This window comes from Artemia franciscana, unplaced genomic scaffold (assembly GCF_032884065.1).
Source record: "Artemia franciscana unplaced genomic scaffold, ASM3288406v1 Scaffold_296, whole genome shotgun sequence".
Classification (NCBI taxonomy): Eukaryota; Metazoa; Arthropoda; class Branchiopoda; order Anostraca; family Artemiidae; genus Artemia; species Artemia franciscana.
The window spans coordinates 625,004-643,226 of record NW_027063679.1 but is presented as its reverse complement, the minus strand read 5'-3'; the positions used below and the strand labels follow the sequence as shown (position 1 = coordinate 643,226).

The window sequence follows — 18,223 nt, the reverse complement described above, 5'->3', positions numbered from 1 at the left end:
CTTTTTTTCTCAAAATCATTCGATCAAAATTATGAGAAAGCCATTGAGCCAAAAAAAAAAATATGCAAATTTCGTTTTGATTATTCCTCTGCGGAGAGCCAAAATCAAAACATGCATTGATTCAAAAACGTTCAGAAATTAAATAAAAAAAAACAAGTTTTTTCAACTGAAAGTAAGGAGTGACATCAAAACTTAAAACGCACAGAAATTACTTCGTATATGAAAGAGGCTGCTTCCTCATCAACGCCCCGCTCTTTACGCTAAAGTTTTTTACTGTTTTAGAAAGAAGAATTGAGAGAAAGAGTCAAACTTTAGCGTAAAGAGCGGGGCGTTGATGAGGAAGCAGCCTCTTTCATATACGAAGTAATTTCTGTGCGTTTTAAGTTTTGATGTCACTCCTTACTTTCAGTTGAAAAAACTTGTTTTTTTTATTTAATGTATGAAAGAGATAATAGCCCAATCGCCTCTTAAGCACGAAAACCACTTCAAGGCAAGTGAAGTTACCTATAAGTGGAAAAAGAGATTAGTCACGGATCTTAAAATACGACAAAGGGAATTTTTTACGGCTTTATTTTCTTTTGTACCATTTTTGTTTTATCTAAGATAGTATATTGAATTAAAAAATATTGAGTAAAAGACTAATCATTCTATTGAGAAATTCTGATATTCTATATAAATTGCTGGAATTTATTTGAAGTGTGGATAATATCTGAATGAATGTCTGTAAAGGTTTTCAAATTCCCTTTCAATTTTTTTAAAGCAGATTTAAAAGGCTGGTGCATCGAGAAAATAATTTTTTAGCTGGCTTTTAATTTACAAAAAAAAGTAGGAAGAGAAAATGTCTAATTAAGATAGTGAATAAAAAAACAAAAAAACAAGCTCAGACAATTTGGTTTCACTTAAAAAAAAGTGTATAACCGCTTTTCTCTAAAAGCGTATAACAAAAATTTTAAAGCGTATACAAATCGTATAAATTTTTTTTTTAAAGCGTTTAAAATTTTAAAGCGTATAAAGCGTATACAACGATATTTTTATTAATTTAAAGCGTATACAAATTTTAAAGCGTTTAACCGCTTTAAAACTCGATTTTCTCTCTTTTTTATATATGATATGTTGTTGGATACATTTATTTATTTTATTTTTTTAAATTCATTGTTAAAGCTATTCTTAAAGTGATAGTTGTTATATAAAATTTTTTGTGACTAAATAGCTGTTACCGCCAAAAGTATATACATTGCTATATTTTTGTTTACCAACAAAAAACGCAAAAATTAAACTTTCGCTTTTATCTCCATTGATAGTCTAAAATCTTTAAAGTAAAGCTAGGCAATTAAAATAATAACGATATCATGTGATGAAAAACTTTTATAAAAGTCACATACAAAAAAACCTAAATAAACTAATACTAAGTAAATTATACACTTTATTTAACATTGCCTTTGATAAAAGTTTCCTATTTCTGTGATACATAATGAGGTGACCTACATTTGTTTTAGTTTTTTTTTTTTTAATAATTAGACTACCACATTTCTTTAGATATATAAAAATAATTTTGAGCAGGCTTGGTCACTTGCTCTCTGTAAGCTTGCTGTAAATAGACCCCTTTGGTGGACCATGACAGTGTGAAAAATGAAAGAAACCAAAAAAGAGGAGATTTACAGATAGTTTTTTCACTGGGTGCAAGTCACCTTGTTTTTTTCTTATGTTTCTTCAAATGGTCGTAAATTTACAGGTAATTAGCTTAGAAGTCACTCAATACCCTCGGGTGCGTAATAGGTAGATCAAACTAAACCTATTATTCAAATTACAGTTTTATGTGTGCACTGATTCCTAAAAACTCTTTCCAAAGCTAATTTAATAATTCTTGGATGCCTTATACTCTCTCTCTCTCTCTTTCTCTCTCTCTCTCTGTCTCTTTCTCTCTCTCTCTTCTCTCTCTCTCTCTCTCTCTCTCTCTCTCTCTCTCTCTCTTTCTTTCTTTATCTCCCTCTCCCTTGGCATTTGCTTATATCCCTTTTTATATAAAGAGAATACATGAAATGGTTGCCCCCTCCTCAATACCTTACTCTTTATGCTAAGGTTTTACTATTTCTCCCAATTTTTCAGAACGACTCCTGGAACATAACTGCCCTTTAGTTTGAACAGAAAGCTATCAGAACATCAAGAAATGTAAAATGTATCATAGGCAGCGCAATAGTGCTCCCTAAGTAAAGATTCGATTGGCTATTCAAAGGGTAAGCACCCTTTTTAATAGTCGAAAGTGATTGGAGGGTGACTAACACCCCTCCCACGTCCAACATTTCCCCAAACACATCCAATCAAAATTTTGAGATAGCCATTTTGTTCAACGTAGTTAAAAGGTCTGGAAATTATGTTTTTGAGGATGAAAACCCCCACAGCCCTCGGGGAAAGGGTTTTAAGGTACACCTGGAGGGGCATTTAAGGTTTATACAGAAAGAGTGATGGTATTCACTTCGGATGGGGGGGGATCATTGGATTGGTAATCAGAAGTTCTAGTGCCCTCTTTAGGATTCAGATTGATCGGAGGGTGGAACCTCCCCACCTAGTATTTTCCTGAAATTCATCTGATGTAAATTCTGAATCGACCATTTGTTGTCGTAAAAACTTCGGAAAAGGCTCATTCCATTGGATATTGAAAGGGCTAGTGCCCTTTTTGGCCTGAGGGCATATATGTTTCTTACGGAAAGGGTGATCTTAAAAACTCTGGAATGGGCTCATTTGATTGGAAATCAGATGTTCTACTGCCCTTTTTATGAGTCAGTGTGATCGGAGGGCAAAGTTGTATTTTCCACAAATGCATCCAATAAAAATTTTGAGATACCCATTTGTTAAAAAAAAAAAATAATCCAAAGATCATTTAATAAGGTTTTGGGGTTGACAGAATCCTCCAAAGTCTGGGGTTAAGTCCTGTAAGTTATGCCCCAGGGACATATAAGGTCTTTATGATGGGGCTGGTCGTGTGAACTTTAGAAGAGGCTCATTTGATTAGAAATACATAGTTATAGTTTCCTTCTAAGAGTCAGATATGATGGAGAGCAGCTAGCCCCCCCCCCTTCCTGACATCCTCTTTTCCTTAAACACATTCAGTTGAAATTACGAGAGGATAATTTTATTACCAATAGTCCAAAAACCATATAACAATATTTTTAGGGTGGACACAATCCCACAGAGTCCAATGAAAAGGGTTGTAAGTTATGCCTGGGGCATACAAGGTTTTTATGGAACGGATGGTCATATAATCTTTGGATCAGGTGGAGCTCATTTGATTGAAAGCCGGAAGTTTTAGTGTCCTTTGAAGAGTAAAAAATGGACGGAGGGTAATCACCCCCCAAGCCTATCATTCTCCAAAGCATATCCGATCGAAAATTTCAGAGATCTATTTTATTCCACCTTCCTGAAAGTTCCAGTAATTATATCTTTGGGGACGTCAACCTCCCCGCAGTCCTCAGGAAAAGGGTTGTAAGCTAGGCAATTCGTTTATTGTTTAAACAAATAATTACGTAAGTAATTATATCTTTAGGGATGTCAACTTCCCCACAGTCATCAGGAAAACGGCTGTAAGCTAGGCAATTTGTTCATTGCTTAAGCATAGTATATGCGATTGAGAAAGGTATGCATGTTTGAACTTTAATCAGACACTTCATAGTAATGAACTAAAAGTAAGATGGGACCCAGCTTAATAGTAACCAAACCTCTCAAAATGGAATTTGGTATCAATGCTTGTTATGCTGATTTCTAAACTTCATTAAGTTTAGTCTTATTCATCAAAGGCTACGGGCCTGAGTAAACTTGTCGGATTTACAAAAAAGGGGGAAAATCCTCTAAAAGTCAAGTGATCTTAATGAAAATCGCACCACCAGATTAAGTATATCAGAAAACCCTACTTTAAATGTTTCAAGCTCCTGTCTTCAAAAATGTAGAATATTGTATTTTTTTGCCAGAAGGAAGATCACGGACGGCGGGATCACGGTTGGCGTGTTTATTAATTTTTTTTCCAGGGTGATCGTAAAGAAGCTGTGGTCCTAGAATATCCGGAGAGGACTCATTCAAACGTTAATTAAAATCATAGATCCTTTTATAAAGCAACCAAAAAATTGGAGGGCAACTGGGCCCCCTCCCCCACACCTTTGTCCCCAAAGTCGTCCGATCAAAACTTTGAGATAGTCATTTTATTCATTATATTTGAAAGGTCCAAAATCTATACTTTTGGGTATAACATAACCCCCTCACAGCCCCAAGGGAAAGGTCATTAAGCTATAAAATTTGCCCATTGTTTACGCATAGTATTTGTTATTGGAGTGTATACATACATTTTCAGGCGAGGAAGGGTCAAATTTTCTACTGGGGTTTTTCAAAGGAGGAATTATCTAAGGGGAGGGAAATTTCCAGGGAGTGAACTTGTCAGAAGAAATTATATACTGGGGGAATTTGCCAGAATTCTTTATATATTATTCTTTTTATATATCTTGCCTTTTCTTTTCCGTCTTAATTTTACGCGTGGAGTTGTTGAGAGCAATTGTCCTGGGTAAACTTTCCCTTGGCTTAAGTTATCTAGAGGATATATCCGTGGAGAAATATCCCCTTTCTCATCACCTTGCTTTTTATGGTAATATTTTTGCTACTTTTTAAAAAGTGTCTTAAAGTTCTAATTAAACTGCCCTTGTGTTTCAGGAGTTATTCTTAAAGATTGGGACAAAATTCAAACTTTGGAGTAAAGAGCGAGGTGTTGAGGAGGGTACAGCCCCCTTCATATACGTAATAATTTCTGTTTCGTTTAGTTTTTAATGTTGCTCCTTACTTTCAGTTGAAAAACTTGTTTTTTTTTATTTAATTTTCGAGAAGACGAAGGGCATTCAGGTGAACCTTTCAAAGAATATCGAGAGGAGTGTTAAACTAAATCAAAACACGCTATGAGTATAAGGATTGTCAATAGGGTGTAACACAGGCATAACTGATTTATAAACTTAGAAAATTCAGGAAACGATAAGGGGTATGATTAAAAGGCAATATTTGTATTCTTACTACAGCTACCACCACTACTACTACCAGATCACCGATTACAGTACTGAGGGGAAATTCGAACTAAATCAAAAGACACTAAGCAAACTACTACTAATGCTATTGTTATTGCCACATTTGCTACTACAACTACTACTGCTTCTATTGTAACAACTTGTAAGGCTAAGAGCATTGAGATGAAAATCTCAAGAAGTATATAAACATACAGATTATCAAAATGACATATCAGTAATGTCATGGTAATGGGTAAGTGCACTAAGTTGAAGCTTCCAGGACTGGATGAGGGAGATGTTCAGGGGCAGTTCATGGTATTAAACTGAAACTTTCAGTGTGTGTTGAAGGGGGTGTTGATGGAACCAAAGGTACTTTGTGTATACTGCAATTAAGGCTGCTACAACTATTTTTGGGGCAAGCTAAGGGCATTAATGTGTGAAACTTTCAAGTAATATTTAGAAGGATGTTGAACTAAATTTAAACGAACAACTGGGAAACCCTCTCCTGGGGGGTCATAGATACAGGTGGAGGAGGAAGAAGGCCCCTCAAGTATACACTCAACAGGGCCCACTGCCGTGTTCACACGTCAGATGAGTTATAAACCTTCTCACAGTAATGGGTTAAATTGCATGGTAATGCAGACCACCATCGTGGGAGGATTCTCTATAGGAGGACAACTGTGGCAGGGTGTAAGATCCAGACTTATGGACAACGGCCTCTGTAAAGGGCTGCCTCGACCCTTTTGGGGTACCTGTAAGACTGGGAACCTTGCGGACGATTTTTCCCACTTGAGGAGTGGCACCCCTTGAGGAAATTATAGCCTAGTAAACAACACAGCACTCGTACGGGATTCGATTATTGGATATTTTTCTGGGCTTAGTTTGTTTTGATGGGTGTTTTCGGGCTGAAAAACCTCTTCCTAGCTGATTTATCTACTATGGGTTGCCTCCCCGTAGTAGCATAATATTTGTGGGCATGAATATATAATGAGTCGGAGGTAATAGGCTTGTGACTGTCTGTGCAGGATTTCGACTCTTGTTGATAGAAGAGCATCTCCAAGTGCTGAAAACCATGTTGTGACCAAGATGGGCCCAGGATTACACAAAGCCTCCAACTTACTGGAGGTCCCAGGGACTTCTTGCCATCCGATTCTAAGCCGGCTTAAGCGCTTCGGTGTAGACTTGAGAAGATATGTTGGTCCCCGTCCTGCACTGGTATCCGGGATCACTGCCTTTCCTGAGGCCAAAATAATTTCAAAGATTTGAGGAACATGAAAATTGGAACTTGGAATGTTACGACGTTAAAAAATGAGTATCGCATCGACATTTTGACTGACGAATTTAGAGGGGTTGAACTGGATTCATTAGGAGTTTCAGAAACTCATATCCCAGGGGTAGGAAGCGTGAAATTAGGTGACATAGAATTTGTTTACTCGGGCAGGAAGGATGGGGTACATAGACAGGGAGTAGGGCTCATGACGAATAAGGAAGCTGCTAAGTCTTGTTTAGGCTGGGAAGGTATTAATAATAGAATACTAATTGCTCATTTTATGACTAAAAAGTTTAGGGTATCAGTTATAGTAGTATATGCCCCCGTTGAACCAACTGATGGAGATACTAGTGACTCAGATGAATTTTACTTACAGTTACAGGAGCAAATAGACAGGGTACCAAGTAGAAATATTGTGTTTTTGCTAGGAGATTTTAATTCCCAGGTTGGTAGAAATAGGGATAGATGGTATCCTAACCTAGGTAGATTTGGTGTAGGAAAACAAAACAGTAATGGTTATAGGCTTTTGCAATTTCGTAGGTATAACAACCTAGTTATAATCAATACGGTGTTTGGTCACAAAATGGCCCATAAGTTGACATGGTATTCACGTGATGGTAAGACAGCAAACCTTATTGATTATGTTATTGTAAACAGAAGACTAGCAGGATCAATAAAAGATACTAGGGTGTATAGGAGTACCGTTATTGATATTAAAAGTAAAGATCACCATGTAGTAGTGTCTAAGGTTAATTTTAAGCTGATATTTCGGAAGGGTAACTCCCTCCCGGAAAGTTATGATGTTGGTAGACTCCAGGATGAAAATTTCAGAAAAAACTTCCAGGAACAGTTTAATACTAAACTTGAGAGTTTAAAAATTGACAATGTGGAAGATGAATGGAACAATTTCAGAAAAAAACAATTTGTGAAGTTGCTGACGGTGTCTTAGGGAAGAGTGCTAAGACTGCAACTAGGAATATTAGCGAAAAAGCTTTAGGTTTAATAGAGACTAGAAGGGGTTTGTGTAAGGATTATCTGAGTGATCGGTTGTATGAAAACAAAAGGAATGTAAAGAAAGTGGAGAAAGCAATAAAATATGAACTAAGGAGATGTGAAGTGGAGGCCATGGATAAAATTGCTGAGGATCTGGAATATGCGGCTAGACGGCATAATAGTAAAATATTATACTGGCATGTTAATAAATTGAAAGGGAGTAGCCAATCTGGACTAGTCCCAGTTAAAGATAGAGATGGGGCAACAATTAGTAATAAGGAAAAAGTTAAAGAAAGATGAATGGAACATTTTGAGAATGTGCTAAACCAAGATACAGTTGCAGGAAAAGATATAGATGAAAATGAAAAAGTTTGTGATACCTTGGATGTGAAGGAAGATTTGTTTAGTGAGGGAGAATTGGCGACAGTACTAAAAGGATTAACTTGGAAGTCGAAGGGTCGAAGGGTTGATTTTTCCAACCAGTCTAATGAAATAATAAACAGAAATCTATATATATATATATATAAATAAGGTGTCTGTGTGTCTATGTGTCGAGTGACGTCATGTTTGTGTGTCGACTGACGTCATGTTTGTCGACTGACAAAATTACAGACCGGGGCATCGGGACACAAATGACGACCGGGACAACTATATATATATAAACTAGCTGTTGGGGTGGCGGTTCGTGCCCCCCCAAGCCCCCCCACGCGCGTAAGTCATTACGCGCCATATTAGTTACGTGCCATTGTAGTTGTGTCCCTGTGTTCCACCTCCCTGTGTCCCGGTCGTGATTTGTGTCCAGGTGTCCCAGTCTGTAATTTCTCTTTGAGGTTCCCGGTCGTCATTTATATTCCCTGTGTCCTGGTCATCATTTGTGTCCCGGTGTCCCGGTATGTAATTTCATCAGTTGACAAACATGACGTCAGTCGACAAACAACTTCATGACGCATACAGCTCAATCCCTATAATGACGTCAGTCGACAAACATGACGTCAGTCGACACACAAACATGACTTCACTCGACAAACACACACACAGACAACTTATTTTTATATATATACTAGCTGTTGGGGTGGCGCTTCGCGCCACCCTACCACCTAGTTGGTGGGGCGTTTCGCTCCCCCCAAGCCCCCCCCCCCCTGCGCGCGTAAGTCGTTACGCGCCATATTACTTACGTGCCATTGTAGTTTTGTCCCTGTGTCCCACCTGTGAATAGATATATATATATATATATATATATATATATATATATATATATATATATATATATATATATATATATATATATATATATATATATATATATATATATATATATATATATATATATATATATATATATATATATATATATATGTTTTTAACTACGTAAAACATGCGAATATACAACATTCTTCGCTGTCCCATTGTCTGTGCATATAAATAGATTGTCAGGTTTACTGACTCTTGAACATGCAACATATAATTGTCCATGGGAAAAACAATCCGTATTCAGATCTATACCTCATTATTCTAATGATGTGTCCCTGTGTCCCGGTCGTCATTTATATTCCCTGTGTCCCGGTCGTCATTTGTGTCCCGGTGTCTCACTTTTTAATTCCCCTTTGAGTGTCCCGGTCGTCATTTATATTCCCTGTGTCCCGGTGTCTCGGTCGTCATTTGTGTCCCGGTGTCCCGGTCTGTAATTTCTATTCGAACAATCCCTGTGTCCCGATCGTCATTTATATATCCCGCATGTGTCCCCGGCGTCCCCTTTGTAGTTGTGTCCCTGTGTCCGGTCGTCATTTATATTCCCTGTGTCCCGGTCGTGATTTGTGTCCGGGTGTCCCAGTCTGTAATTACTCTTTGAGGTTCCCGGTCGTCATTTATATTCCCTGTGTCCCGTCGTCATTTGTGTCCTGGTATGTAATTTGACAAACATGTTGACAAACATGACGTCAGTCGACAAACAACTTCATGACGCATAAGCTCAATCCTTATAATGACGTCAGTCGACATACAAACATGACTTCACTCGACACACACACACTGACAACTTATTTTTATATATATATAGATAGATAGATAGATAAGTTGTCTGTGTGTCTGTCTGTCGAGTGACGTCATGTTTGTGTGTCGACTGACGTCATGTTTGTCGACTGACGAAATTACAGACCGGGACATCGGGACACAAATGACGACCGGGACATAGGGAATATAAATGACGACCGGGACACTCAAAGAGAAAGAGACCGGGACACAAGGAATGTTCGATTAGCAATCACCATCAACAAAGCACCGGGACACAAATGACGACCGGGACACAGGGAAACAACTACAACGGGGACGCCAGGGGGCACAGGGGGATATATAAATGACGACGGGGACACAGGGAATGTTTGATTAGCAATCACCATCAACAAAGCTCAATGGCAATCATTGTAAACCTGACAATCTATTTATATGCACAGACAATGGGAGAGCCAAGAATATTGTATATTCGCAAGTTTTACGTAGTTAAAAAAAATATATAAATCTATCTATATTCACAGGTGGGACACAGGGACACAACTACAATGGTGCGTAACTAATATGGCACGTAAAGACTTATGCGCGCGGGGGGGGCTTTGGGGGGGGGCACGAAGCGCCCCCACCAACTAGGTGTTGGGGTGGCACGAATCGCCACCCCAACACCTAGCTAGCCACCCAACAACCCCAACCGCTAGTTTAACTAAAACGTGGTAAAAAGACAATAATTCGCAATTACTGTATATCCCTGCCTCACGACCATTGAGAGCAGGCTTCAATAGGAGAAGATCTTACAGTATATTAAATAAAAAAAACGAGTTTTTTTAACTGAAAGTAAGGAGCGACATTAAAACTTAAAACGCACAGAAATTACTTCGTATATGAAAGAGGCTGCTTCCTCATCAACGCCCCGCTCTTTACGCTAAAGTTTGACTCTTTCTCTCAATTCTTCTTTTTAAAACAGTAAAAAACTTTAGCGTAAAGAGCGGGGCGTTGATGAGGAAGCAGCCTCTTTCATATACGAAGTAATTTCTGTGCGTTTTAAGTTTTAATGTCGCTCCTTACTTTCAGTTAAAAAAACTCGTTTTTTTTATTTAATTTCTGAACGTTTTTGAATCAATGCATGTTTTGATTTTGGCTCTCCGCAGAGGAATAATCAAAACGAAATTTGCATATTTTTTTTGGGGGGGGGGGGCTAAATGGCTTTCTCATAATTTTGATCGAATGATTTTGAGAAAAAAAGAGCGGGGGCGAAGCCTAGTTGCCCTCCGATTTTTTGGTTAATTAAAAAGGCAACTAGAACTTTTAATTTTTTACGAATCTTTTTATTGGTAAAAGATTTACGTAACTTATAAATTAGCTTACGTAAAGAACTTTTGTATTCTCATGTTAATATTACATATATGAGGGGATTCGCCCCATCGTCAGTACCTCGCTCTTTACACTAAAGCTTAAATTTTATCCCAATTCATTAAGAATGACCCCTGAATCACAAAAGCCGTAGAATAAATAGTTGAAATTACTAAAAATACTTTAGCGTAAAGAGCTACGTATCATAAGGAGGTGAGCCCCTTATATGGGTAATAATTTCTGTTTGTTTTAAGTTTTATTGCTGTTCCTTACTTCCAGCTGAAAAAGCTTTTTCACATTTATTTTTTAGTTTTTTTTTAAATAATGCTAGTAAATCCTGCTCTCCCTTCATAGAAGTTTTCTTTTCCCATGACAAATTCTCGATGGAAAGTTCCCCCAGCATATCCCCCTCTTCTCAACCCCTCCCCCCAACCAAAAAAATCCTCCTGAAAACGCCTGTATACTTCCCAATAACCATTACTATATGTAAGCACAGGTCAAAGTTTGTAACTTGTTGCCCCTCCCTCGGGGACTGTGGGGGAGTAAGTCGTCCCCAAAGACATAGTTATAAGGTTTTTCGACTACGCTGAATAAAATGGCTATCTCAGAATTTTGATCCGTTGACTTTGGGAAAATAATTAGCGTGGGAGGGGGCCTAGGTGTCCTCCAATTTCTTTGGTCACTTAAAAAGGGCACTAGAACTTTTCATTTCCGTTAGAATGAGCCCTCTTGCAACATTCTAGGACAACTGGGTCGATACGATCACCCCTGGGGAAAAAAAAAACAAAAAAACAAAAAAACAATAAAACAAATAAACACGCATCCGTGATCTGCCTTCTGGCAAAAAATGCAAAATTCCACATTTTTGTAGATAGGAGCTCGAAACTTCTACAATAGGGTTCTCTGATACGCTGAATCTGATGGTGTGATTTTTGTTAAGATTCTATGACTTTTAGGGGGTGTTTCCCCCTATTTTCTAAAATAACGCAAATTTTCTCAGGCTCGTAACTTTTGATGGGTAAGACTAAACTTGATGAAACTTATATATTTAAAACCAGCATTAAAATGCAATTCTTTTGATATAGCTATTGGTATCAAAATTCCATTTTTTAGAGTTTTGGTTACTATTGAGCCGGGTCGCTCCTTACTACAGTTCGTTACCACGAACTGTTTGATAGAGAGTAAGTTTGCGAGCGTTTTGTTTTGCATGTTACTAGAGAGAATTTGAACTTTTGTATTGTTGTAGTAAATCGACTTCCACAGAGTCTGCTTCGTGACATTATGGATCTATTTGAAGAACAATTAATGAAACCCTCGATTAACTCCGTGCCATGTTTTTTTTTTTATGGAAGACTTCAACATTGACCTTATATATCGGTCATATGCTAGCACTGAATTTATTAATAGAAGCCTATCTAATGGGTTTCATCCTTGCATTAGTACCCCTATAAGAATTATGAGAACATCATCTAAGCATATGGATAATATCCTTTCTAATATGCATTTTAGTCTTCCTAGGGTCCTTATCAAGATGTGTCCGACTACTCTGGAGTTTCAGCTTGCTTTAACAAAGGAAATTAAAGGCAAAAAACCGAGGATTCCAGTGATCAATCATTAATTGATATTATTAATGATATCATTAATTGATATTATTTATTAATGATCAATCATGTTAAACTAAAGATTAGCATGGATGAGTCTAATTTCATTATTTTCTCCCGATCACTGAACTTTTACCCATAGATCAAGGAATTAGGTATGTCCAACGGCATTATAAGACGGACTGCGTCTTTGAAATATCTTGGGATTGTAACAGACTTATAGCATGGCTGAGGGCAAATAAACTAAAGATTAACATGGCTGAGTCTAACTTCATTATTTGCTCGTGATCTCCGAACTTTTACGCATGGATCAAGGAATTAGGTATGTCCAATAGCGTTATAAGACGGACTGTGTCCTCGAACTTCGCTGGGATTGTAATAGACAAAACTTTATCTTTTGAGCAACATGTAAATTTAACTAGTAAAATTCTGGCGAGAAATCTAGGTATAATGAAGAAACTCCAACATTGTTTTCCTAAATCTGTGCTTCGGCATCTTTTTTTTCTTGAATACACCCGTATATATTTTATTGTTCGACTGTTTGGCCCTCTACTTTTCCTTCTATTCTGAAACTAATAAGAGTTCTACATAATAATGCAGTAGGGATTTTAGCCGGCATATCTCCACGTAAGTCTGTTCAATAATTTTACCCAACTTTGAAAATTTTGTCGACTGCAGGCCTTCATGAATTCTACATATTATGGTTTATTTTTGGGCTTCAACAGGATATTCAGCCTCTTTGTTTCTGTGATTTATTGCTGATTAGGTCTACTGTTCATTCTCACGATAAAAAGGGGAGTGTTGAATTCTATGTGCTTAGAAGTATGTCTTCCTTTTCATATTTTTCTGTTCTGGTACTTGTTTATTATTCAAAACACACTTAGTAAGTGAACTTAGGTTCTTTCGTGAAACAAACTACGATGCAGGTCCATTTTGATTAAATATGTGGTACTTGTTCATTATTCAATTGATTCAATTCAATTCAGGACACACTCAAGAATTTTGCCGAGAAAATCATACTTAGTAGAGTACATGTGGGGTAAAGGCAGAATGAAGACCTCCTTTTAACGCGATTCTTAACGACATTTTTGCGTTCTGGGTACATGATTCTTTGTAATTGAAAAATTTCCTAATAAAGTATTATATTTTCATCATATTTTGTTTTATTTGATTAGCTTTATCAAAAGCTTGGGCTATATATTTGCACAATTGGATTTGGGTGGGGTTCATTATATCAAATATCTAACTTAACCTAACCTAACCACCTCTATATATAAAATATTTCATTTAAATGCACCTGCATCGTATTTTGTTTCACGAAAGAACCTAACTTCACTTATTGAGTGTGTTCTGAATGATACACAAGTACCACCGTTTTTTTTTTTTTTTTTTGTTTTTTTTTTTTTTTGTTTTTTTTTTTTTTTTTTATAGATATGTGGTAATGGAATAGTTTAACTAGTGATATTAAAATTTTGGAGACCCAATATATTTATAAAAACCGGTGAAGAATTTATTTTGCTGAATATGAGCTTGGAAAAATTAATTTATTTTTTGTGGGGGTTTTGTCGATATGATGTTCCCGGAGGAAAAGCATAATATATGATATTTTTTGTATATATTGTTTAGTGTGATATTGTGATGTAATTAGTGTGATTTATTAGTGTATTAGTGGTGTCGGTAGCCAAGTTTTCTATCTGTTTTAAGGGTTTTGATTTCTCTACCTGCCCCACAGACAACCTCTGATTTTTAATGTAAGTAGCAATAACTTTTTGTTTATATGTTTTGTCAATAAATCCTTCTCTCTTTCTCTAAACAATCTTCCAAGCGTAAAACTACCACAAAACACTACACACGTAAGGCCACACACATAAGACCAATAATCCACATGCCTTCTCAACACCAGAATATAATTTGCGCTTTACAGAAAATTAAATTAAAAAAAACAAGTTTTTTTTAAGTGAAAGTAAGGAGCAACATTAAAACTTAAAACGAACAGAAATTAATCCGTATACGAAAGGGGTTTTTCCTCCTCTACGCCCCACTCTTTACGCTAAAGTTTCTTACTGTTTTGAAAATAGAGTTAAGAGAAAGAGTCAAACTTTAGCGTAAAGAGCAAGGCGCCCCTTTGAGCGTAAAGAGGAAAAGCCGCTTTCATATACGGATTAATTTCTGTTCGTTTTAAGTTTTAATGTTGCTCCCTACTTTCATTTAAAAAAAACTAGTTTTTTATATTTAATTTCTGAACGTTTTTGAATTAATGCATGTTTGATTTTGGCTCTCCACACAAATTATTAAAACGAACTTTGTATATTAATTCATTTTTTTTGGCTAAATGGCTTTCTCTTAGTTTGATCAGACGATTTTGAGAGATAAGGGGTGGGAAGGAGGCCTAGTTTCCCTCCAATTTTTCGGCTACTTAAAAGGCAACTAGAACTTTTAATGTCTAACGAATATTTTTATTAGTACAAATATACGCAACTTAAGAGTTAACTTACGTAACAAACTCTTATATTCTTATATTTTTATTATGTATACGAGGGTGTTTGTACCTTCGTTAATACATCGCTCTTTGCACTAAATCGTAAGTTTTGTCACAATTCTTTAAGAATGACCCCTGAATCAGAAATGCCATAGAATAAATAGTTGAAATTACAAAAAATACTTTAGCATAAAGAGCGAGGTATTTATCTCCTCCTAAATACCTCGCTCTTTATGCTAAAGTATTTTTAGAACCCCTCATATGCGTAATAATCTCTGTTCGTTGTAAATTCAATGCTACTCCTTACTTTCAATTGAAAAAACGTGTTAATGTTTATTTTTTCATTGTTTTTTTTTATAGTAATGCTAGAAAATCCTGCGCCTTTTTCATTGAACTTTCTTCCCCTTGACATATTCCTCCAAGGAAAGATCCTCCCACAAAGCCCCCTCCCCTCAACCCCACCCCCAAACCAAAAAAATTCCCTGAAAACTTCTGTATACATCCCAATAACCATTACTATATGTAAATACTGGTCAAAGTTTGTAGCTTGCAGCCCCTCCCACGGGGACTGTGGGGGAGTAAGTCGTTCCCGAAGACATAGTTATTAGGTTTTCGACTATGCGGAACAAAATGGTTGTCTCAAAATGTTGATACGTTGACTTTGGCAAAAAATGAGAGTGGGAGGGGGCCTAGGTGCCGTCCAATTGTTTTTAGTCACTTAAAAGGGCACTAGAACTTTTAATTTCTGTAGAGCCCTCTTGCAACATTCTAGGACCACTTGGTCGATACGATGACCCCTGGGGAAAAGAAAAGAAAAAAAAACAAATAAACACGCACCCGTGATTTGTCTTCTGGCAAAAAATACGAAATTCCACATTTTTGCAGATAGGAGCTTGAAATATTTGTTATTGGGTTCTCTGATAAGCCGAATGCGATGGTGTCATTTTCGTTAAGATTCTTTTACTTTTAAGGGACGTTTCCCCCTATTTTCCGAAATATGACAAATTTTCTCAGGCTCCTAACTTTTGATGACAAAGACTAAATTTGATGAAACATATATAGTTAGAATCAGCATAAAATTTTGATTCTTTTGATGTATATTTTAGCATTTCGAGTTTGTTAGAGTTTCGTTTACTATTGAGCCGGGTCGCTCCTTACAACAGTTCGTTACCACGAACTGTTTGAAACAAATACATTTTAAATATTTTCACTTTTTTTGGTTTTCGTAAGTAAAAAACTATCAAAACTCTAAGGAATAAATATCTATTTATGTCAATTAAACTAACAATATACGGTTTTTTTTTCAGTAAATCGCAAATTCTGTTCTGCTCTCGAGAAGATACGGGGTTATCGGCCCTACTCATGTTAATTTTTCAACTGTCAAGTTTGAATTAGCTATTTATTGTAATTTCTGTTCGTTTTGAGTCTCATTTGCTCATTGATAGTGAATTCTGGTGGTTTTACTCATGGAAGATCATTTGGCTTTATTTCTGCTCATTTTGCCTTAATGGCGCTCTTTTATTTTCTTTGAAAAATGTTTTACGAAAAAAGTTTTTTAAATTGATAATTATTAAGAAGGAAACTTTTTGCTTTTGAGATATGTTCAGGAATGGAATTTTTATTATCAAACAGTCCGTGGTAGTGAACTTCCCGTGAGCAAAGAAGAGTTTCCCGTGAGGGGAGGGAAGTTTTCGTAAAGGGCGAACCATATTTACTAGCACTATTAGAAAATGATCAAAAATTAGTTTAAAAGCACAAGTTTTTTTAAAATGATAGTAAGGAGCAACATTAAATCTAAAAAAACGGAAATCATTCCATATATGAAGGGGTAGCCCCCTCCTAAATGCCTTGCTGTTTATGCTAAACTTTTACTATTTGTCCCAATTTTTTAAGAACAACTCCTGAAACATAAGGATCGTTTAGTTCGAATAGGAAGTTTTTTTAAAAGTCATAAGGACTTTAGCTTGAAGAGCAAGGTAAGGAGGAGGGAGGCAACCCCTTTATATACGGAATAATTTCTGTTCGTTTTGAGTTTGTTTGTTCGTTTGAAGTTCATCCCTGGTAACTTCCCTCCTCGTCAAAATTACTTCCAGCAGAAAATTTGCCACCCCCACCGCCCCAAAAAAGTATGCATATTTCCCAATAACAAATAATATAAGTAAACAATGGGGAAATCTCATAACCTAACGAAATTTCCTCAAGTATTGTGGAGGTGGTGCTACCTCTAAAGGCTTCGTTATTGGGCTTTTCAACTATGTTAAATAAAAGAACTTCCCAAAATTTTGATCGGACAGTTTTGGGGAAAAGGGGCGTGGGAGGGTTCCTAGTTGTCCTTCAATTCTTTTGATCACTTAAAATGGGCACTAGAACTTTTAATTTCCATTTGAACGAACCTTATTCCAATATTTTAGGACCACTGGGTCGATACAATCACCCCTGGTAAAAAAAATTAATAAATAAAGAAGCATCTGTGATCAATTGTCCTTCAAATCCTGTAATCACTTAAAACGGGAATTAGGACTTTTAATTTCCATTCGAATGAGCCTATTTCAGATATTTTAGGGCCACTCGGCCAATACGATCCTCTCTTTAAGAAAAAACAAACCAACAAAACAAATAAAGATGCATCTGTGATCCTTTTTTTTTAGCAAAAATACGAAATTCAACATTTTTGCACGTAGGAGTTTGAAACCTCCACAGTAAGGCTATCTGATGCTGTGGTTTTAATTAAGATTCTTTGCCTTTTAGGGCGATTTCACCTTTTTTCAAAACAATTTTCTTTGACTCCTAGCCTTTGATGGGCAAAACTAAATTCAATGAATCTTATATATTTGAAATCAGCATAATCAGGCAATTCCTTTGATATGTCTTTTGGTATCAAAATTCTTTGTTTTAGAGTTTCGGTTTCTATTGAAACATGTCGCTTCTTACTGACAGTTCGCTACTAAAAGCTGTTCGATACTTAAAATTCCATTCCTGAACATATCTTGAAAGCAAGAAGTTTTCTTCTTACTAGTTTAGTTTTCTTATGAGTCTTGTCTAGATCATTTATGGAATCAGTTTGGTTAATCACTAAAAAAGTAATTAAAGAAAAAGAAACGTTAAAACAAGTCTAAACACAAGGAAAACTCCTTGTAGTGTATGAGTTTTGTTTATTTGTTTGTTTATCTACCTCTTAAGTCATACTAAATAATTAGGTTTATCAGTACATGGCTAACTGATAAGAAAGGTTTAAAATGAGAAATTATGTAAGATTCCGACCGACAGAAATTACTTTAGTAATGTAATTTCCTTGATCCTTTGACATTATCTGATCATGATGATATCTAAATCTCATGGTCATTAATTGTCACAGAAATTATTCCCCTCAAGAAAAACAACATGAAGGAAGAGACATAGCACGGATTCCAACTAATCAAACAGTTCGTGGTAACGAACTGTGGTAAGGAGCGACCCGGCTCAATAATAACCGAAACTCTAAAAAATACTG

At 36.4% G+C, this 18,223-nt stretch overlaps 1 protein-coding gene across 1 annotated transcript in view; it reads right to left on the bottom strand.

The window, feature by feature from the left end:
• Positions 1-379: 379 nt before the first annotated feature.
• Positions 380-18,223, bottom strand: part of LOC136043089 (glycine receptor subunit beta-like) — an 84,478-nt gene continuing 66,634 nt past the window's right edge. Inside the window, exon 7 of the mRNA XM_065728018.1 lies at positions 380-504. Coding sequence (XP_065584090.1) covers positions 380-504 — 125 coding nt within the window. The remainder of the gene's footprint in view (positions 505-18,223) is intronic.